Source organism: Pristiophorus japonicus, chromosome 1, assembly GCF_044704955.1.
Source record: "Pristiophorus japonicus isolate sPriJap1 chromosome 1, sPriJap1.hap1, whole genome shotgun sequence".
Taxonomy (NCBI): domain Eukaryota; kingdom Metazoa; phylum Chordata; class Chondrichthyes; family Pristiophoridae; genus Pristiophorus; species Pristiophorus japonicus.
In genome coordinates, this window is record NC_091977.1 from 344748655 (window position 1) to 344771091 (window position 22437).

At 42.5% G+C, this 22437-nt stretch overlaps 1 protein-coding gene across 11 annotated transcripts in view; it reads right to left on the reverse strand.

Moving 5' to 3' along the window:
- LOC139273318 (F-box/LRR-repeat protein 2) overlaps nucleotides 1-22437 on the reverse strand; it is a 334467-nt gene that overhangs the window by 47046 nt on the left and 264984 nt on the right. For 9 of the 11 annotated variants that reach the window (XR_011595064.1, XR_011595065.1, XR_011595062.1 and 6 more), the window contains 2 exons: nucleotides 13363-13575; nucleotides 1938-2080 (listed from right to left, as the gene is read on the reverse strand). Coding sequence is in view for 2 of the 11 variants with exons in the window: in XM_070890121.1 (XP_070746222.1) it covers nucleotides 1973-2080; nucleotides 13363-13575 (321 nt within the window). In the remaining 9 variants the exon portion in view is untranslated. Of the gene's footprint in view, nucleotides 1-246; nucleotides 2081-13362; nucleotides 13576-22437 lie in introns of those variants that run through there. The other 2 variants (XR_011595063.1, XM_070890111.1) reach the window with 2 other exon arrangements.

The window sequence follows — 22437 nt, forward strand, 5'->3', positions numbered from 1 at the left end:
CACCCATGCCACAGCACAGATTAGAAAATCAAATGCAACGCACCTACGATTTATCTGATTTGCACACCATTTTAGCCACATGCATTATGCATTTTAGTAGAAAACACCTTACATGCACTCATACAATACAGCTAAATGTACTTTATGTGCATAGTTACTTAAACATCTACCACTATTTGGTAACCAAGGAAGTAAAGCACTCACAAATGATCAAAAAACACTCGCACACTGCTTTTCATCTTACCATTTTACCAACAAACACACAAAGATTGAAGTTCACATGCATACGCCGTGCAAATGAGTATTGAGATCACATGCTCAACAGTACCTATTTCTCTTTATTTACTAATCAGAAATGTAATTAGCCACACCTGGATTCCCAATTAACCAGATGTGGCTAGTGGCTAAATAAATCGTGTAAATCTAACGCAGTGCACAAAACATTTGATTGAATAACAATTTGCTGCAGTTATAGAAATTAATGAGAACATAGCAATCTAAAAATGCATGATAGTTAATGATACAGTACAAGAATGTTAAATTAATATTTTTGATTACATTAGAACTGGAATGTCACTCACTGAAAATACACATTAAATATTGATATCAAACCTGTTGTTATCCTGTGTCATTAAATCATTGTGGTTATTCATGTAACAGCCACACCCATAATTAAAACTTTAAGATGCAATTTAACTCCAGATTCAGATTTTAAGTTATTGGTTCCCTTGAAGGTTACAGTAAATTTGGATTTCCATCAGGTTTGATGACGTGCTGAATTTCATTGTAGAGAAATGCTAGACAAGGAAACTGTAATTATCATTTTATTCCATTTTTTAAAATTACATTTTAGTGGTATGATTGTAAAAGACTTACAGTAAAGTTATAAACACAATTGATAAGAATCAAGTTGTGTGCGTCAAATTCCAACTTGTACATTATTCATATTTTGGACATATATTTTCTGTTTTTTCACCAAAAGATTTAAAACAAAAGGTCCTTTTTCCCCCAGGTAAATTTAGATGAAATAAATTCTAATCTGATTCTGTCGGGTGTTAATGTGAATTTTCTACTCCTGCTGTAGAAAGACTTGTAAAGTGCCCCTCCATAAAAATGGACAGAAAACAGAAACATTCTCTGACCACTGTGTATATATAGCCTTTTATTCTTAATCCCAAAATTACACTTTTACTGGGATATGCAGATGGAGTTTTAAAATCGGCTTTAATCTTAGAAACAATCATGCCTTATTCATAGTCAGATCAAGTTAAATATCACAAGCCACTTTAGATACACAATAGATTATGTTTTCACAGAAAAGTACTACTGATTTGTATCCCGCTCAAACAAGATGTCCAGCACATGTCGTCATCAAATCAAGTAAAATGTATTGAAAATGTCTGACCTAATGTAAAAAGTGCAGTTTCATTACTATATCAACCTAACTGCTGCCAAACAAAGATCTTTCCTTTACTATCACAGCTACATGTATAGAAATAAAAGAATGATCCCAAACTTTACAACTTTCAATAGGCTTGGGGCCCATTAACCAATTTGGCTTTGTCAGCTACATGCATATTCAAATGCCTGACACATTATAATGCAATTGGCTAGTGAAGCAGTCTGCATCATTACTGAACACAGCACGTTATAGTCATCATTTTGAAGGTAACAGTTGGGGAGGGCAGGTGGGAGGACGTAGGATTTGTATTGGACTTTAAATGGAAGCATTATCAATATGGATGGGGTTTTATTCTATACTCACAGACCCCAAACCCTCCCATTAACTCTTGGTCAAAATTTATACCATTCTCCATTATCCTTGCTATTTTCATTAAGATTGACTTGGAGTTAGGTAATCATGTTGTGTAGTGATTTCTCCCAAGAGCTTTACCCCAATTAGGAGTCTCAAGATCACCAGTGCAGGAACAACTCACTTTAACCCAGTATTTCTTTAACTCAAAGCCTCATGTCAAAGGATGATGCAGCATCTGCAGAGTCGTTGTCCGCTGCCACCCACTGAAGGTGGAGGGGTAACTGGGGCGAAGTAAGCATGAACCTTAATGTCTGGTAGATGGGCCTAGAAAGAGAGTGGAGAGAGAGCAAAACATTTTCAGTGTTTCCAACAATTTGTTTCTCCATTATAAAAGTTTAAGTTTGCAGGCATGATCAGAAATTCCAACCTTGGACTTGTTTAACATCTGTCATTTCTTTATACTCCATTATAATGTCTCCTTTCTCTGGCTCCAAGGGACCCACATTTACTTTCACTAATCTCTTTTTACATACTTGTAAAAGCTGTTTTTATGGGCCCAAGTTGCTCCTGTTTTTTTGGAGCAACTGGTTTAGAATGGAGTATCTTAGAAATTGCAATTCTTGGCATTTAATTTGCTCCAGTTCTAGTCAGTTAGAACAGTTTCAGTTTGGAACAGATTTTTTTTTCAAAAGGGGGCGTGTCCAGCCACTTACGCCCGTTTTGAAAGTTTAGGCAGTGAAAACTTACTCCAAACTAACTTAGAATGGAGTGAGTGTAGATTTTTGTACGCTCAGAAAAACCTTGTCTATACTTAGAAAATCAGGCGTAGGTTACAAATCAGGCGGAGGGAATGGGGGGGGGGGTTTAAAGGGAAGTTTACAAACATTAAACACTTCAATTTTACAAATAAAGAGCCATCATCAATAATAAATGATAAATAAAGAGCCATCATCAATAATAAATGATAAATACATCAATAAATCAACCAATCAAAAAAAATAATAAAAAATTAAAAAATAAAATAAATAAAAACATTTCTACTCACCGACTGCAGCACCGGGAGCCCTCCAACAGCGTGCTGGGACAGTGCTCCCCCCAGTGTGTGTGTGTGTCTCTCTCTCACTCTCTGTCAGTGTCAGTGTCTCTCTCGCTGTCTGTCAGTGCCGATGTGTTTCTGACACCGAGGAGAGGAGAGGGAGGGAGGGAGAGGAGAGAAAGAGAGAGAGAGGGGGGGAGGGAGGGAGGAGGAGGGGAGTGGAAGAGGAGGAGGGGAGGGGGGAAGAGGGAGGGAGGGGTAGAGGGAGGAGGAGGAGAGGGAAGGGAGGGAGGGAGGGGAGAGGGAGGGAGGGGGAGAGGAGAGGGAGGAGGCTGAACGGGCCTGGCTGACGTGAAGAAGCCGGGCCCAAGTCTTCGGGTGGGGCCCGCCCCCAGCAAGATGCCGGATGTGCGTGCGGGCCCCTCCGAAGGAGTTAAAAGGTAGGTGGCCGGGGAGAGCGCAAGCTGGGGGGGGGGGGGGGTCGTTGTCGGAGCGGAAGCTGGAGGGGTGGGGGGGGGGTCCGTGGGTGAGCGGAGCAGGAGCTTGGGGGGGGGGGGGGGGGGGGAGTCCGGAGCGGGAGCGGGGGGGGGGGGGGGGTTTGAGAGAGCCAGCTGGAGCCAGAACAGAACAGGAGCTGGACGAGGGAGGTGCAGCCTGATCCTCGCAGCCCCAGTGAGGCCATTCGGCCAGGGCTAGGGGCTGCGTGGGGCCCCTCCCACACAGTTTCGGGCGCCTGGAGCTACTGCACATGCGCGCCCACTGTAGCACGCCTGTGCAGAGTTCCCGGCACCGATTTCAGCACAGGGACCTGGCTCGGCCCCCCACAGCTCGTGCTGCGCTGCGCCGAGCTCCAAACGACCTGCAGGGAGCCGGAGAATCTGCAGGTATTTTTTAGGCGCACTTTCGGGCGCCAAAAACGGGCGTCCAGGTCGGGGCTGTGCCGTTCTAGGCGCAGCCCGAAACTTGGGCCCTATATTTCTTGCTTGTTTGCTTTCATATTCTAATTCCCACCCCCCTTCATTAATTTCTTGGGTCATCTTCTGCTGATTTTTAAAAATTTCCCAATCCTCAGGCTTACTACTCTTTTTGGCAACATTCTTTTAATTAAATACTGTCCTTAACTGCTTTAGTTAGCCATGGCTGTACCACTTTTCCAGTGGAGTTTTTATTCCACAAGGGAATGTATATTCATTGAAAATTATGAATTATTTCTTTAAATGTTTGCCATTGCTTGTCTACTGTCATATTTTAATTAATTTCCCAATCTACTTCAGCCAAATCGCCTCTCATACCTCCGTAATTGGCTACGTATAAATTTAAGACCCTAAGCTTCAGACTTACTACATCACTCTCAAACTTAACATACATTTCTATCATATTTTAATAGCTTTTTCCCCAGAGGATCCTTTACTTTGAGATTACTAATTAACCGTGTCTCATTACACAATACTAGATCTAAAATAGCCTGTTCCCAGATAGGTTCCTCAACATATTGTTCTAGAAAGCTCTTGAATGCATTCCATGAATTCATCCTCCAAGCTACTTTTGCCAATTTGATTTGCCCAGTCTATAAGAAGATTAATGTCCCCCACAATTATTGCATTACCCATGTCACATGCTCCTCTAATTTCCAAAAGGCACTACATAAAAGGTTATTACACAATATAAGGACTCATGGAATTGGAGGTAATGTAGTAGCATGGATAGAGGATTAGTTAACGGACAGAAAACAGAGGAATAAATGGGTCATTTTCAAGTTGGAAGATTGTAACTAGTGGGGTGCCGCAAGGATCAGTGCTGGGGCCTCAGCTATTTACAATCTATATTAATGACCTAGATGAAGGGACTGATAGTATCCAAGTTTGTTGACGTTACAAAGCTAGGTGGGAAAGTCAGCTGTGAGGACAACAGAAAGTCTGCAAAGGGATATAGACAGGTTAAGCTAGTGGGCAGTAAGGTGGGAGATGGAGTATAATGTAGAGAAGTGTGAGGCTATTCACTTTGGTAAGAATAGAAAAACACTATTTTTTAAATGGCAAGAAACTTGGTGTTGAGCGAGATTTGGGTGTCCTCATGCAAGAAACACAGAAAGTTAGCAACAGGTACAGCAACCAATCAGGAAGGCAGATGGCATGTTGGCCTTTATTGCAAGGGGTTGGAGTACAAGAGTAAGAAAGTTCTGCTACAATTGTACAGCGCCTTGGTGAGATCACACCTGGAGTACCGTGGACAGTTTTGGTCTCCTTATCCAAGGAAGGATATACTTGCTTTGGAGGCGGTGCAACGAAGGTTCAATGGCTGTCCAATAATGAGAGATTGTGTAGAATGGGCCATTGTACAGCAAAATTCTAAAAGGACAGAGGGTGTTAAAAAAACAAGCCTAAAGGCTTTGTGTCTTAATGCAAGGAGTATCCGCAATAAGGTGCATGAATTAACTGTGCAAATAGATGTTAACAAATATGATGTGATTGGGATTACGGAGACGTGGCTCCAGGATGATCAGGGCTTGGAACTCAACATCCAGGGGTATTCAACATTCAGGAAGGATAGAATAAAAGGAAAAGGAGGTGGGGTAGCATTGCTGGTTAAGGAGGAGATTAAGGCAATAGTTAGGAAGGACATTAGCTTGGATGATGTGGAATCTATATGGGTAGAGCTGCAGAACACCAAAGGGCAAAAAACGTTAGTGGGAGTTGTGTACAGACCTCCAAACAGTAGTAGTGATGTTGGGGAGGGCATCAAACATGAAATTAGGGGTGCGTGCAATAAAGGTGCAGCAGTTATAATGGGTGACTTTAATATGCACGTAGATTGGGCTAACCAAACTGGAAGCAATACGGTGGAGGAGGATTTTCTGGAGTGCATAAGGGATGGTTTTTTAGACCAATATGTCGAGGAACCAACTAGGGGGGAGGCCATCTTAGACTGGGTGTTATGTAATGAGAGAGGATTAATTAGCAATCTCGTTGTGCGAGGCCCCTTGGGGAAGAGTGACCATAATATGGTGGAATTCTGCATTGGGATGGAGAATGAAACAGTTAATTCAGAGACCATGGTCCAGAACTTAAAGAAGGCTAACTTTGAAGGTATGAGGCATGAATTGGCTGGGATGGATTGGCGAATGATACTTAAGGGGTTGACTGTGGATGGGCAATGGCAGACATTTAGAGACCGCATGGATGAACTACAACAATTGTACATTCCTGTCTGGCATAAAAATAAAAAAGGGAAGGTGGCTCAACCGTGGCTATCAAGGGAAATCAGGGATAGTATTAAAGCCAAGGAAGTGGCATACAAATTGGCCAGAAATAGCAGCGAACCTGGGGACTGGGAGAAATTTAGAACTCAGCAGAGGAGGACAAAGGGTTTGATTAGGGCAGGGAAAATGGAGTATGAGAAGAAGCTTGCAGGGAACATTAAGACGGATTGCAAAAGTTTCTATAGATATGTAAAGAGAAAAAGGTTAGTAAAGACAAACGTAGGTCCTCTGCAGTCAGAATCAGGGGAAGTCATAACGGGGAACAAAGAAATGGCGGACCAATTGAACAAGTACTTTGGTTCGGTATTCACGAAGGAGGACACGAACAACCTTCCGGTTATAAAAGGGGTCGGGGGGTCTAGTAAGGAGGAGGAACTGAGGGAAATCCTTATTAGCCGGGAAATTGTGTTGGGGAAATTGATGGGATTGAAGGCCGATAAATCCCCAGGGCCTGATGGACTGCATCCCAGAGTACTTAAGGAGGTGGCCTTGGAAATAGTGGATGCGTTGACAGTCATTTTCCAACATTCCATTGACTCTGGATCAGTTCCTATGGAGTGGAGGGTAGCCAATGTAACCCCACTTTTTAAAAAAGGAGGGAGAGAGAAAACAGGGAATTATAGACCGGTCAGCCTGACATCGGTAGTGGGTAAAATGATGGAATCAATTATTAAGGATGTCATAGCAGTGCATTTGGAAAGAGGTGACATGATAGGTCCAAGTCAGCATGGATTTGTGAAAGGGAAATCATGCTTGACAAATCTTCTGGAATTTTTTGAGGATGTTTCCAGTAGAGTGGATAAGGGAGAACCAGTTGATGTGGTATATTTGGACTTTCAGAAGGCGTTCGACAAGGTCCCACACAAGAGATTGATGTGCAAAGTTAGAGCACATGGGATTGGGGGTAGTGTACTGACATGGATTGAGAACTAGTTGTCAGACAGGAAGCAAAGAGTAGGAGTAAATGGGTACTTTTCAGAATGGCAGGCAGTGACTAGTGGGGTACCGCAAGGTTCTGTGCTGGGGCCCCAGCTGTTTACACTGTACATTAATGATTTAGATGAGGGGATTAAATGTAGTATCTCCAAATTTGCAGATGACACTAAGTTGGGTGGCAGTGTGAGCTGCGAGGAGGCTGCTGTGAGGCTGCAGAGCGACTTGGATAGGTTAGGTGAGTGGGCAAATGCATGGCAGATGAAGTATAATGTGGATAAATGTGAGGTTATCCACTTTGGTGGTAAAAACAGAGAGACAGACTATTATCTGAATGGTGACAGATTAGGAAAAGGGGAGGTGCAAAGAGACCTGGGTGTCATGGTACATCAGTCATTGAAGGTTGGCATGCAGGTGCAGCAGGCGGTTAAGAAAGCAAATGGCATGTTGGCCTTCATAGCAAGGGGATTTGAGTACAGGGGCAGGGAGGTGTTGCTACAGTTCTACAGGGCATTGGTGAGGCCACACCTGGAGTATTGTGTACAGTTTTGGTCTCCTAACCTGAGGAAGGACATTCTTGCTATTGAGGGAGTGCAGCGAAGGTTCACCAGACTGATTCCCGGGATGGCGGGACTGACCTATCAAGAAAGACTGGATCAACTGGGCTTGTATTCACTGGAGTTCAGAAGAATGAGAGGGGACCTCATAGAAACATATAAAATTCTGACGGGGTTAGACAGGTTAGATGCAGGAAGAATGTTCCCAATGTTGGGGAAGTCCAGAACCAGAGGTCACAGTCTAAGGATAAGGGGTAAGCCATTTAGGACCGAGATGCGGAGGAACTTCTTCACCCAGAGAGTGGTGAACCTGTGGAATTCTCTACCACAGAAAGTTGTTGAGGCCAATTCACTAAATATATTCAAAAAGGAGTTAGATGAGGTCCTTACTACTAGGGGGATCAAGGGGTATGGCGAGAAAGCAGGAATGGGGTACTGAAGTTGAATGTTCAGCCATGAACTCATTGAATGGTGGTGCAGGCTAGAAGGGCCGAATGGCCTACTCCTGCACCTATTTTCTATGTTTCTATACTCTGGAGTTTAGAAGAATGAGAGGTGATCTCACTGAAACATACAAGATTCTGAAGGAGATTGACAGGGTAGATGCTGAGAGGTTGTTTCCCCTGGCTGAAGTGTCTAGAACTATGGGGCATAGTCTCAGGATAATGGGTCGGCAATTTAAGACTGTGAGGAGGAATTTCTTCATTCAAGAGTATTGTGAATCTTTAGAATTATCTGTCAGAGGGCTGTGGATGCTAAGTCTTTGAGTATATTCAAGACTTAGATATAGATTTTTGGACTCCAGGGGAATCGAGAGATATGGAGATCGGGTGGGAAAGAGGAGTTGGAGTCGATGATCAGCCAAGACCTTATTGAATGGCGGAGCAGGCTCGAGGGGCCGTATGGCCTACTCTACTTTTTATGTTCCTGATTTACTCCCACCAGTGTTTTCTGCCCTGTGTTATTTCATAGCTCCACCCATACTTTTTCTACATCCTGATTTTCTGTGCGAAGATCCTTTCTCCCTACTGCCTTTATCTCACTTCATTATCAGGGCTACACCACCTCTTTTTCCATTTTGCCTATCTTTTCTAAAAGTCAATAATCCTTTTTTTTTTAAATTAATTCCTGGATGTGGGCGTCACCAGTAAGACCACAGTTTATTACCCATCCATAACTGCCCTCGAGGTGGTGGTGGTGGTGAGCTGCCTTCTTGAATCGCTGGAGTCTGTGTGGTGAAGGAATTCCAGGATTTTGACCCAGTGATAATGAAGGAATGACAATATATTCTCTGGAATATTTAGTTCCTAACCGTAGTCACTCTGAAACCACGTCACAGTAATGGCTACTAGATCAAACCCATTTATGCCATGAATTGATCTGTCTTGTTACAAATGCTTTGTGCATTTAGATAGAGTGCCTTTCATTTTAGCTTTTAACTGTTTTTCCCTGATGTGGCCTTAGTCACTAATGCCCTATTACCATTATTAAACTCTTATGTCCCTTCCTGACACAGGATTTTACCCAAATCGCTACTCTGCTCTTCAGACTTATAAATGTATCTTTATCTGAACCCTCCCTCTGATTAACTTAAAGCACTATGTACCGCCCGAGTTATTTGAGTCGCCAGGGTCCCAGCCTGGTTCAATTGGAGTCCTTCCCAATGGAACAGCTCCATCTTTCCCTAGGTACTGGTGCCATTGCCCCATGAATTGAAACCTCTAACTCCCACGCATTTGAAACTCTAATCTGTTTGTCTCTATGCCAAATTGTGTGTGGCTTAGATAGTAATCCAGAGATTACCTTTGAGGTTCTGCTTTCTAATTTGTACCCTAACTCCTCAAAGTCTCTCAGCAGAACCTCATTCCTAATTCTACCTATGTCATTGGTTCCTACTTAGACCACAATCCTCCACTCCAACAGCCGCAAGATGTCCTTAACCCTGGCGCCGGGCAGGCAACACAGCCTTCAGGACTCCCAGTCGCGGCTGCAGAGAACAGTATCCATCCCCGACTATACTATCCCTGACCACTACCACATTTTTAATTGCTCCCCCTCTTGAATGGCCTCCTGTACCACGGTGCCAATTCACACTGAAAGAATCTAAAGCATCACCCTCCAGAAGACATAAGATGCCAGAATCAAGAATCTGGCTGTGCATACAAGGCTTTTAAATTACATAAGAGTTAGTAATGTATTGTAACATGTCAATGTAAAGAAAACTGAAAATTTTCACAGCAACATGGAACATTTTTGAATTTAGTGGCATTTATTGAATCTTTGAATCCATGTTTTGCACTATAATAAATAATACAGAGGGTCTCTGCACTAGAAAAGGAAACTGAGCTGTATGAAGATTTATGAAAGAATTACAAATGGTTGACAAAAAAAACTGCTGCCATGTGGGAAAATGTACAACAGTGCACAACACTGATGGAAAATATTAAAGTGAAGATAAAGATTAATATGAAAGGGCAAGACAGGAAACAAAGTAATACACTGGTCACCTTTTCTTCTATAGCTACCCTTACACATTCCCAGTATACACTTTCTTGTGGCTTTTCTTTATCACATTTATTTTTACTTTTCTTTCCATCTCATGCATACTTGCTTCCTTTTGTACGTGCACTTTTCTGCATCCTCTCAACCTCGTATGGCTTCTATAAAGCACGTCATTTCTCAAGCTTACCTGAACAAATACTTTTTCTGTTGCATTGGTTTTCTCTCTACTCCAATTTTTCCTCCTTGCCCTTCCTCCCTGAATACAGCAACTAATGTTGAGATTCCAAAGGTGTCAACAGCCCTCTGCTCTGATATTTCATCCAACTGGTCGCTTTTTATATGCGAGCCAGGGTAGTGGGAATCCCAGGCTATTTGGCTACAGGAGTCCATCATTGTCTTTGCACATTGGGGGCAATTTTCAAATGCTGACCACCTGTTTCTCGCCTGAAATACAAGCAGCAAGCAATTGAAAAATTAGGGGAAGGGGGACCTCGGACGCCCAAAGCCTGCTTGATGCAATGTTCAGGTAGAACTGAAAATGAGTGATCATCCCATCGCATAAAACCAACAGGAGGCGACTTAAATATGCAAATTGAGGTCCCACGCCTGTTGTAGGACCTTGACTTCAGTTTTCAAGTATGAATGGGTGGAGCATGCACTGCACGCTTCACCCATTTGTACTAGGCATAGAGTGGCCTAACCAGTGGCCTCTCGGAAAATGGCCCAGGAAGCTTTTATTTTCGTTTTTTTTTGGTAGGTGCACGAGTGATCCAAATTTAGCTATATGATCCTTCTGAATAATGAATAAAGGTCATTACTCCAGTTTTGGTTAGTCTCAGTATTGCATTTTTCTCGCAATGCAATCACTCAGAACAGTTCTTATTTGGGGATCATGGCAAATATTTGTTCACTATTTATGGTAAAAATGTAAATTATTTTTATACACCGGCTTACAATTTTACTATAAATAGACAACAGTGGAAATCTTCCCCCACAAATGTCTTAACTAAAAAGCAGGAAAATTGAAGTACTAACTAATAATTACCAGGCCATGGCCTGATCACAAAATGCATGAACACAGAAGGACAAAGCAAACTTGCATCTCAGGTTTTGGATTGTGCTGCAGGAATGTGGGTCACTGGATCACAGAATCACAGAAAGCATACTCAAGTGAACACATATAGCATAAGGAGTAAATTATTAGGATCAAAAGGAGCAATACACTCCTTATTCAGTTACAAAAAAACTTCTAAACCTTCATGGAGTATTATGTCCCCTACATTTTTACAGATCTGTTTGGCACATTTTTCAAGAAAGTTGCGAATATAATTTAAAAACATTTTAACATGGGAATGCTCAACATTACAATTCCTTCAGAATCAGCTGAATCAGAATCATAGACATATGCAACAGCTCTTTAAAGCGCATCCATTTCCATAGTGCTGACATAGTCTCTGCTTCAATCACTAACTCTAGTAGTGCATTCCACAACTCTGTGTAAAACAGTTTATCCTGTTCTCTATCCTAAACAGCTTACATCAATGTCCCCTTGTTTAGACCCACCAATCATTGGAAACAGTCTGGGGTTGAGATTCCTCTAGTTACATCAGCGTAATCCAGGCAGAATTTGCCAAATTAATGCAAAAGATCAGAGAAAATTTAAAAGTCACGAGTTTCACCCAAAATCACATGCGTTTGTGCTTTTCGCGATCTTTTACGCTGGTTCAAGATTCAGTTTGCTCGAATCAGGTCCCGCCCACAGCACTGGCCACACCCCCAGATCGAAATCACGAGATGGCGTTGGTTTGGGAAGGCTATTCAAATTGCGCACATTTTCTTAGGCGTACAACCCCAGACTGTTTCCAATGATTGGTGGGTCTAAACAAGGGGACATTGATGTAAGCTGTTTAGGATAGAGAACAGGAAAAACTGTTTTACAGAGGTTGTGGAATGCACTACTAGAGTTAGTGATTGAAGCAGAGACTATGTCAGCACTATGGAAATGGATGCGCTTTAAAGAGCTGTTGCATATGTCTATGATTCTGATTCAGCTGATTCTGAAGGAATTGTAATGTTGAGCATTCCCATGTTAAAATGTTTTTAAATTATATTCGCAACTTTCTTGAAAAATGTGCCAAACAGATCTGTAAAAATGTAGGGGACATAATACTCCATGAAGGTTTAGAAGTTTTTTTGTATCAAAATATATTGAATTTACTAAGAAACTGACCAGTAAAACTATTAAATGGTTCAGTATAGTTTAAAAAAAAATTCGTTTTCAGTGATTTTAATTCTGGTTTCTCAGGTCAAGGACTGGACACTCATTAATAATTTTATTTTTGGTGAAAACCCCCTTTTCAGCTGCATTACTACACCAGGTTACTACACTTAAATACATGAAGGAATACTTTTTAAATGGAAAGGAAAAAAACATTCTAGAACGCTGCTCGATTGTACCGGTTCATAGAAGATTTTATGTAGAATAACCAGCGCAATTTCAAGCTCATTTTAGGAGCAACATCCTCAAAGGACTCCAGGTTTGTTAAGCATGATCTTCCTGAAATCTGTTAGTTGCCTGGCCAGGTGTCAGGCTGGATTCTAGGAGGTTTTATTTAAATGAGGCCCACGTCTGGGTTCACTGCCTGCTATCTGGCTCGCGTGCACCTTCCTCTCTCTCCCCCCCCCCCCCTCCCCCAGCCCCATAAAAATTAAGGCCAATGAGTCAAAACATAATCACTGAAAAAGTGTTTTGAAGTGCTAAAAAAAAAAATCTCTTTCTGCTTAGGCCTACATATGGGTATAAGCAAAAGGAGCTGAAATCCAATATAGAAAATAGGTATTCGACATTTCTTGCAACAGAAAATCAAAAGAGTTGCTGTTAAGTTGCAGAAAAGCCTCTCATCTTCGTTTTCTGTCAGTTTCCCTACACTGCACATATTAAAAAGTCGGAATTCAGCATTTACAAAAATATGTACAGGCAAGTTTCCTTTTTACATGTATTTAACCACAGACAATATCGCTGCTGAGTCTAATTCTCTCCTCACCCGATGTATACACAAGCTGGCAAGGGTCACTTGATAGAAATGAGAAGCAGCTCATTTGTTTTCCCCTTTCCAGTTCAGTTAATGCAGTAGCACACTTTCTGTTGCCCTGCTCAGATCAGCTAACATGGGTCAGACAGACATCAAACCTAGGACATACCTGGTACCTTACCAAGTGTTGCATTTACTCCTCAGCCCAACAAATATGCTTCAATTTTTCTTTGTTTCTTATACACACCTCTAGCCAAAAATAAAGCTGAGCCAAAGTCGTTCTTTACCCTTATTCTTTTGATTCCTGCCCGAGTGACTTGCTGACAGTCGTACAATTCTATTCTCTCCAGGTTGTGACAGCTCTTCAGATGTTCAAGTGTCACATCAGTGATGAGGGGACAGTTGTCTAGTTCTACAACCTGAAGTCTTTCATGGCCACATGGACTGTTGCTTAGGTGATGGATACCATCGTCTGTGATCAGTTCACAGTGCGATAAACTCTGGAAGACAAAAATAACAACTGAAAATATGCATTTCATGTTACAGAATCTATAGAACATCAGCAGCCATTATTTTCTTGGTTTGCATATTCTAGACTGCAAAGGACTATTACTGGTGAAAGTGTCACTTCACAGCCTGCTTCAAAAATCCTTATCTTTAGGCCCTAGGGGGCTGTTTTACCCAAATCCAAGAGGTAGGAGACAACAAATTAACATTTGTAGGGGAAACCATTGTTAGGTTTTCACAGAATCATAGATATTTATGGCACAGAAGGAGGCCATTCATGTCTGTGCTGGCTGAAAAAGCTATCCAGCCTAATCCCACTTTCCAGCTCTTGGTCCGTAGCCTCCTCTCTTGTTGGGCTTGCTACGTATTGGCTAAAAACAATTAGCCTACATATTTGCTCTTCTATCGCCCTCTGACTATTTGGGGATTTATAGTACACTCCCAGCAGTGCAATGCAATTGCCCCTTATTTGTTCTTCAGTTCAACCCATATGGCCTCATTTGATGATCCTTTTAACATATTATCTCTCCTCTCAGCTGTAATTATTTATTTAATCAATATTACGACCCCCCCCCCCTCCTTTATCCCCCTCTCTATCTTGTCTGAAAACCCTGCAACCAGGAATATTGAGCTGCCATTCCTGCACTTCTTTCAGTCATGTTTCAGTAATAGATATATCATACTTTTACCTATAATCCCTAGCTCGTTCCTTTTGCATCAATAATACTTCTATAGTAACTGAACCATAGTGACCTGCAAAAGATAGAAGTAAAGGCAAAAAAACTAGCCCAACTAACTGTAGAAGGATCAGGATTGATCTGCACAGATTAGTGATGGGGATTACCCCAAGAAATACCTCTACTACGTAAATGAATGTTGCTTTTCGTTCGTATTCCCGCTTCATTAATCTTGCCTATTTCTACACCTTGGACATGTAAAAATAGCAAGTGGCGTTAAACCCAGCAGTGGTTGGTAGTTGTTAGCAACCTACCTCCCAAAAGCTACATCATGCCAAACCTGGAAATCCAGCATTTAGGGCACAAGCAGATTGCTTGCAAAGCCTACAACAACAACTTGCATTAATATAGTGTCTTTAACATAGAAAAGTGTCCCGATGTGCTTCACAAAGATGTAATCAAAAACAGCTCAAAAATATATGTAGTTGTATGCTATAGTCCTTGGAAAAAGTGTTCATGAAATTCTTGGGAGTAAATTTTCACTAGGGGATCAACTGGTAGTTAACTTGTTTATTTGCGTGCGCATTTTGGCTGCTGCTTCGGACTCCAGCCATTCACTTCTATTTCCACTTCCTTAACCCGTTTTTTCTTTTCTCCCTTTCCCTCCCTGACCAGTCTCTCCTGTCGTCATGCCACCTTTCATCTCTCCTCTCTCGGATACTATGTCCTCCCAAATCCCTCCCCCAACTCTTCATTACTCTTCGACCTTCCTACTCTCAGGTTCGACTTGCTTTTAGATAAGCCTGCAGTTTCCCTCTGTGACTCTCTTAGCATCCTCCGAAGGGCCCACTGTGGCACTCGTCGCTGTCTCCTCAGGAGTAGCAACCCCAACCGTCTCATCCTACTCTCACCGACCTCGCCGCCCAGCTTGTTCGGGGTGGGGGGTAACCTTGCCGATCTCCTCCCTGTCCAACTCATCCCTCCAAGCGCTGACCCTGTGTATGCTGGCAGTGGATTAGCCATTCCGGATCTCCTTGCAGAATATCCGTTCACTTGCGAACAAGGCCCTTACCATCCATGAGCTTATTGTGGATGATTGCATCGACATCATGGCCCTGACGGAAACTCGGTTGAGGGATGATGACATCTTACTTTTAAATGAAGCCTCCCCACCTGGCTATATCTTCCACCATTTGCCCCACCCAGACCGCTGTGGTGGTGGTGTGGCTCTCATCACCAAATCATACTTTGGTCTGTCCCTCTATTCCTCCAGCACTTTCTCCTCCTTTGAACATCTCACCTTATTCCACCTCTCACTTAAAATTGTCATTCTGTACCACCCACCCATGTATGATAACATTTTTATTACAGCTATATCCTCACTACTTTCCTCCCTCAGCCTCTGCACTGAACGACTTCTCATCCTTGGTGATTTCAACCTCGATCTCAATTCATCATGCTCTCTCTCCTCTGAGTTCACCTTCCTATCCTCCCTTAATCTCTCCCTCCATGTGAATTCCTCAACCCATATTCACGGCCACCCCTTTGACCTTGCCATCTCTCGTGGCCTCGCTATTCCTACCGTATCAATTACAGATAAGGCCATCATTGACCATTTCCTTGTATTGCTCTCCACCTTCCCCCTCCCAACCCTACTTCCTTCTGCGTCCACCCCTGGAAAAAAAACTCTCCAATCTCTTACAGCTGCAATTATCAACTCCAAACTGTCCAGCCTCTCTCCATGACATTTCTGCAGCCACCGATCTGCACAACCACACCCTCACCACCACCTTGGATGCCCTGGTCCCTATTAAAACCATTACTCTCTCTCACCCTGGCCGTTCCTCCTGGTACAGCCTTGATCTTCGCTCCCTCAAGTCCAAGGGGTGTAGATTGAACGGATGTGGCAGACATTCACCCTCAGATCTGGCTCGACCACATAAAGCATTATCTTGTCTGCAAAAACTGCTCACTATTCCAGGATAATTCTGGAATGCAAAGATAACACCTGGCTACTATTCTCTACTGCTCACCATCTTCTTAAACCCCTCTCCCCTGTCTCCACCACACTCGTCTGCAACAAGTGTGAGGAGCTCATGGACTTCTTTGTCTCAAAGATTGAGACCATGTGTTCAGCTGCCTCTGCGCGTTCCCTTCCTTCTCCTAGTCCACCGGGCCAAATTTCCTCCGAGGCTCCCCCATGTCCTAGCCCTAAACTCACATCTTTCACTAGTTTCTTTCTGATCTCCCTTCTTGACCTCTCCACGCTCATCTTGTCCATGAGACCACTTCCTACTAAACTGCTAACCATACAACTTCCTTTCTTGGCTCCCATGTTAGCTGACATGGTTAACTTTCTCCTTCGGTACGGTCTTCCTCTCCTTCAAATGCGGTCATCACCCCTCTCCTCAAAAAAAAAAATAATGCTTGACCCAACTGAACTTGCTAGCTAGCATCCCATCTCCAACCTCCCTTTACTCTCCAAGGTCCTTGAAAGTGTTGTTGCCTCCAAAATCCATGCCCATCTTTCCCGGAACTCCATGTTTGAATCCTTCAAGCTGGTTTCTGCCCCTGCCTGGATTTGAAAACAAGGATGAAAATTTTGAAATCGAGGCATTGCTTAACCCAGCCAATGCAGGTCAGCAAGCACAGGGGTGATGGGTGAGCAGGTCTTGGTGCGAGTTAGGACACGGCAGCCAAGTTTTGGATCACCTCTCGTTTACGTAGGGTAGAATGTGGGAGGCCAGCCAGGAGAGTGTTGGAATAGTCAAATCTAGATGTAATAAAGGCATGGATGAGGGTTTCAGCAGCAGGTGAGCTGAGGCAAGGGCAGAGACGGGTGATGTTACGGAGGTGGAAATATGCGGTCTTAGTTATGCTGCAGATATGTGGTTGAATTAGTATGGAAAAAATACATGTTTTTACAAAGGGAAACTATAGAATACATCTTCTACTCACAAAACAATAGAAGCAACATCAGAAGCTCAGTACAGCATATAAAAAAGGCATATGTTATGATATCTGAATCATCCTGTAACTATAGGGGAAGCAGCAGCATGCACAAGTCAGAAGGTTGAGAGTTCAAACCTCATTACAGGACTGACCACATAATCAGTGGCCCCAGAAATAGTGGATGCATTGGTGGTCATTTTCCAACATTCAATAGACTCTGAATCAGTTCCTATGGACTGGAGGGTAGCTAATGTAACCCCACTTTTTAAAAAAAGGAGGGAGAGAGAAAACAGGGAATTATAGACCGGTCAGCCTGACATTAGTGGTGGGGAAAATGTTGGAATCAATTTATTAAAGATGTAATACAGCGCATTTGGAAAGCAGTGACAGGATCGGTCCAAGTCAGCATGGATTTATGAAAGGGAAATCATGCTCGACAAATCTTCTAGAATTTTTTGAGGATGTAACTAGTAGAGTGGACAAGGGGGAGCCAGTGGATGTGGTGTATTTATATTTTCAAAAGGCTTTTGACAAGGTCCCACACAAGAGATTAGTGTGCAAAATTAAAGCACATGGTATTGGGGGTAATGTATTGATGGGGATAGAGAACTGGTTGGCAGACAGGAAGCAAAGAGTAGGAATAAATGGGTCCTTTTCAGAATGGCAGGCAGTGACTAGTGGGGTACCGCAAGGTTCAGTGCTGGGACCCCGGCTATTTACAATATACATTAATGATTTAGACGAAGGAATTGAATGTAATTTCTCCAAGTTTACAGATGACACTAAGCTGGGTGGCAATGTGAGCTGTGAGAAGGGTGCTAAGAGGCTGCAGGATAACTTGGACAGGTTAGGTGAACGGGTAAATACATGGCAGATGTGGTATAATGTAGATAAATGTGAAGTTATCCACTTTGGTGGTAAATACAGGAAGGCAGATTATATGAATGGTGACAGATTAGTAAAAGGGGAGGTGCAACGAGACCTGGGTGTCATGATACATCAGTCATTGAAAGTTGGCATATAGGTACAGCAGGCGGTGAAGGCGGCAAATGGCATGTTGGCCTTCATAGCAAGAGGATTTGAGTATAGGAGCAGGGAGGTCTTACTACAGTTGTACAGGGCCTTGGTGAGGCCACACCTTGAATATTGTATACAGTTTTGGTCTCCTAATCTGAGGAAGGACATTCTTGCTATTGAGGGAGTGCAGTGAAGGTTCACCAGACTGATTCACGGGATGACAGGACTGACACATGAAGGATCGACTAGGCTCTCTGGATATTCTCTGGATTTTAGAAGAATGAGAGGGGATCTCATAGAAACATATAAAATTCTGACGGGATTGGACAGTTTAGATACAGGAAGAATGTCCCTAATGTTGGGGAAGTCCAGAACCAGGGGTCACAGCCTAAGGATAAGGGGTAAGCCCTTAGGACCAAGATGAGGAGAAACTTCTTCACTCAGAGTTGTGAGCATGTGGAATTCTCTACCACAGAAATTTGTTGAGGCCAGTTCATTAGATATATTCAAAAGGGAGTTAGATGTGGCTCTTATGGCTAAAGGGATCAAGGGGTATGGAGAGAAAGCAGGAATGGGGTACTGAAGTGCATGATCAGCCATGAACTCATTGAATGGCGGTGCAGGCTCGAAGGGCTGAATGGCCTACTCCTGCACTTATTTTCTATGTTTCTATGACAATCAAGTGCAGTACTGAGGGAGTGCTGCATTGTCGGAGATACTGATGAGATGTTAAATTGAACTCCATCTGCCCATTCAGGTGGACGTACATGGTACTATTAAAAGAGCAGGGAGTTTCCACGGTGTCCTGAGCAACAACTTTCTCTCAATCAATACCATCAAAAGCAGATAATCTAGTCATTCATCATTCATTTGGAGTTTGTGGGACTTTGCGATGCTCAAATTGACTGCCATGATGACAGTACTTCAAAAAGTAATTTGATTGTAAAGCACTTTCATATGTCTTGATGCTATATAAATGCAAGCTTTTTCTTTAACTCAACCACAGTATAGATAACGATAGAAATGTGTAATACCTATTACCCGAGTACATTTCTGCATCTTTTGCGTTTACACCGATACAGGGGCGAGAAAATTCTCAATCCTGTATCACATTTGGTGAGGCACTGATGAATGACAGCAATAGCGCTAAAGTGAGTAGAAGACTGCAGAATATCCAATGATGACGTGGCGAATATTAAAGTCAGCAGGAGGCTTACAATAGATGGCCCAACCAATAAGCTTAGAAGATGGGCCAAAAATCATCAAGTAAATGAAACCAATGGTTGGCATCAAACTAAACTGATGTTGCAAAGGAACAGTGCAAACTGCAACATTTGATAGCATTTTGATTGAAAACATCGACTGATTCACAGACTTCGCCAGTAAAAACAAAAATCAGGATGGTAATTGTGATCAAGAGGTAAATAATTTAACAAGCCAACTGACCATTTCGTCCGACAGGACATATTAAGATAAAATGCAATATTTAGTTAACAACTTTATACTGGTGTGAAAGCTGGATCCTACATATAGCACCATGTAAAAGACTGGAAGTCTTTAAAATTAGGATATTTTCCACGGCTTGATACTCTGTTCGGTTGGACAAGAAAAATATCTGTGGAAATCATTAGCTCAAATGAGGACTTGATATTGTGGATATATCATTTGAGAATCGAATGTATAAATTGTTAATGGGGATAATGGAAGGAAAGGCAGTGACCCATATGGTTCTGGCATCAAGGAATAGTACAGAGTTAGGGAGGGTCGCTCAGATTAATAAACTGGCTTGGGATGGAGGTATATTCAATATCAAAGCCACTAGCCTCCAGATTGAAGATAGCATTAGACAACGATTGGTTGCAGGGAGAAGAAAATGAACATCTGATGCTTCCTTTCATCCCCATTCTTGGAAGTGCAAAAAGTATAGCTACGGGCACCATTCTATTACAACAACTTGCATTTATATAGCACCTTTATCACAGTAAAACATCATAAGGCACTTCACAAGAGCATTATCAAAGAAAATTTGACACCAGGCCACTTAGGGCAGATGACTAAAAGCTTGGTCAAAGAGGTAGGTATTAAGCAGCACCTTAAATGGAGGAAAGAGAGGTAGAGAGTCGGAAAAGTTTAGGGAAGAATTGTAAAATCGAGGCATTGCTCAAGCGGGAGCCATGTCAGCAAGCACAGGGGTGATGGACGAATGGGACTTGGTGCGAGTAGGATATGGGCAGCAGAGTTTTGGATGAGCTTAACTTTAATGAGGATAGAAGATGGGAGTCCAACCAGGAGCACATTTCCAGGGAGAGGGATGGAGCTGGTGGCTAGGGAAAGGAGTTTGTGGCCGGGGACTGAAGACAATGGCTTCGGCCTTCCCAATACTTAGTTGGAGGAAATTTTTGCTCATCCAGCACTGGATTTTGGACAAGCAGTCTGACAATTTAGAGACAATTGAGGGGTCGAGAGAGGTGATGGTGAGGTAGAGCTGGCCGCTGTCAGGGTACATGTAGAAACTGATGGTCGCACAATTCTCCAATGGAAACTATAAAGCATTACATAGTTATTCAATTTGCCCATGAAACAATGTAACTGGACATTGCTAGGTAATGAAGACCAGTATCTCCCATTCCAAGGACAGTGAGTTACAGCAGGGCTCAAACATCTGTTGGTGCATTTACCAAGCAGGTAATACAAGGATTTTATAGCAAGTTTCCTTGGGTGGCACTGGTTATGAATGCAATCAGTACAAGAGGTTAAAAGCAACTTACATGTTGTAGGAGCACTAAGAATATATTACTGTTATAGGTTATGTAACCCCTTAACGTAACAGGAATATTGTGAAAGACCAATTGTGGATTCAGTATCCAGTTATGGATGATGTATACCACAGCATTCCATTGCTGCCTATGTGTTTACGCTTTGTTGAGCTGGCCCATTCGAATCACCAGCTATTGAAGGGGTTTGAAACAAGGATGTGGAGGGGATCCAATCAAAACATCGAGGCTTTCTGCAAGAAATCGAGAAATAACCCCCATAGCCGGGCACGTTCAGTGATGACTGGCTTAGGGCTAATAATCCTAGTGAGCTACTGCAAGTCCATCAAAGGTGAAGGAAATTATGTGGAAATACTTTTGGTTTAAAGTGCTGCTGTATTGATAGAAGAAAATAATAACGTTAAAATTTATTTACAAAAACACAATTTTTTTATTGCTGTCATGGAGACCCTAGTATTCCCCATGTTTGGCCAGTCCAGCAACGTTAATTACAGGAAATGTTCAGAAGTGACTCCACTGCAAATACTGGGGGTGGGGTACAATAACTATCCCCATTTCCCCCCACCACCCCAAATCTTTATCCATCCTCCTGAAAAGAAAGAATGACTTGCATTTACATTGTGGCTTTCACAATCTCAAGACGTCCAAAAGTGCTGATCTTTCCTGAGGCATGGTTCCAGAGGTGTTGAGGAACTGGTTATTGGCCAGAAACACACGATACTGTCACTAGAAGTGAGACGGTAGTCCACCTATTTTTAACCTAGTCTAGGTGTTTCAACTGGTCAGTCCCCTACACAAAAAAAGGAACTTGACTAGATAATCTAAGGATAGAAGTGCCCAACAGTGAAGTTTGCATGTAAGCACTTCTTGCACTCAAAGGGCTGGAAATTCGGATTTTGGTGATAGTGGTATTTTTTCGACATTTTTCTTTACCAGAAATACTGCTAATCACTCCGCTATTTTTTAAAGGCCTAAGTTTCGTTAGAAAATGCGCCCAGCGGTAAAAATCAGTGTTGCACGGCAGAAAACGGGGTCCTCACCAACTTTAGTCCGAGGCTGATTACCGCTGAGAAAGAAGACTTGGGAGGGGGGGAAAAATAAAAATTTGCAAAAAGCAAAAAATTAAAAAAAAATCATAAAACATTCACAAGGCACTTGACTATTGAATTGCTGAAAAAAGAATTAAAAAATAAGAACTTTAAATTACCTCTTTTGCAAGTCTTCATACCTACTGCTGTTATTGGGGCTGCAATGCGGGTTTCTCTCGGGCTGTTTTTTTCGCCCAGAATACAGGTGCGACAAAAGTCAAAATTAAGGTGAAAACACTATTTCCAGTCTTGCACACTGGTGGTCCGCTTTTCAACGGTATTTAAAAAGCAGCGGCACAAGACTTCCGCTAGTTTCGCCGATCATTGTTTTTCGCCAAAAACGGCAA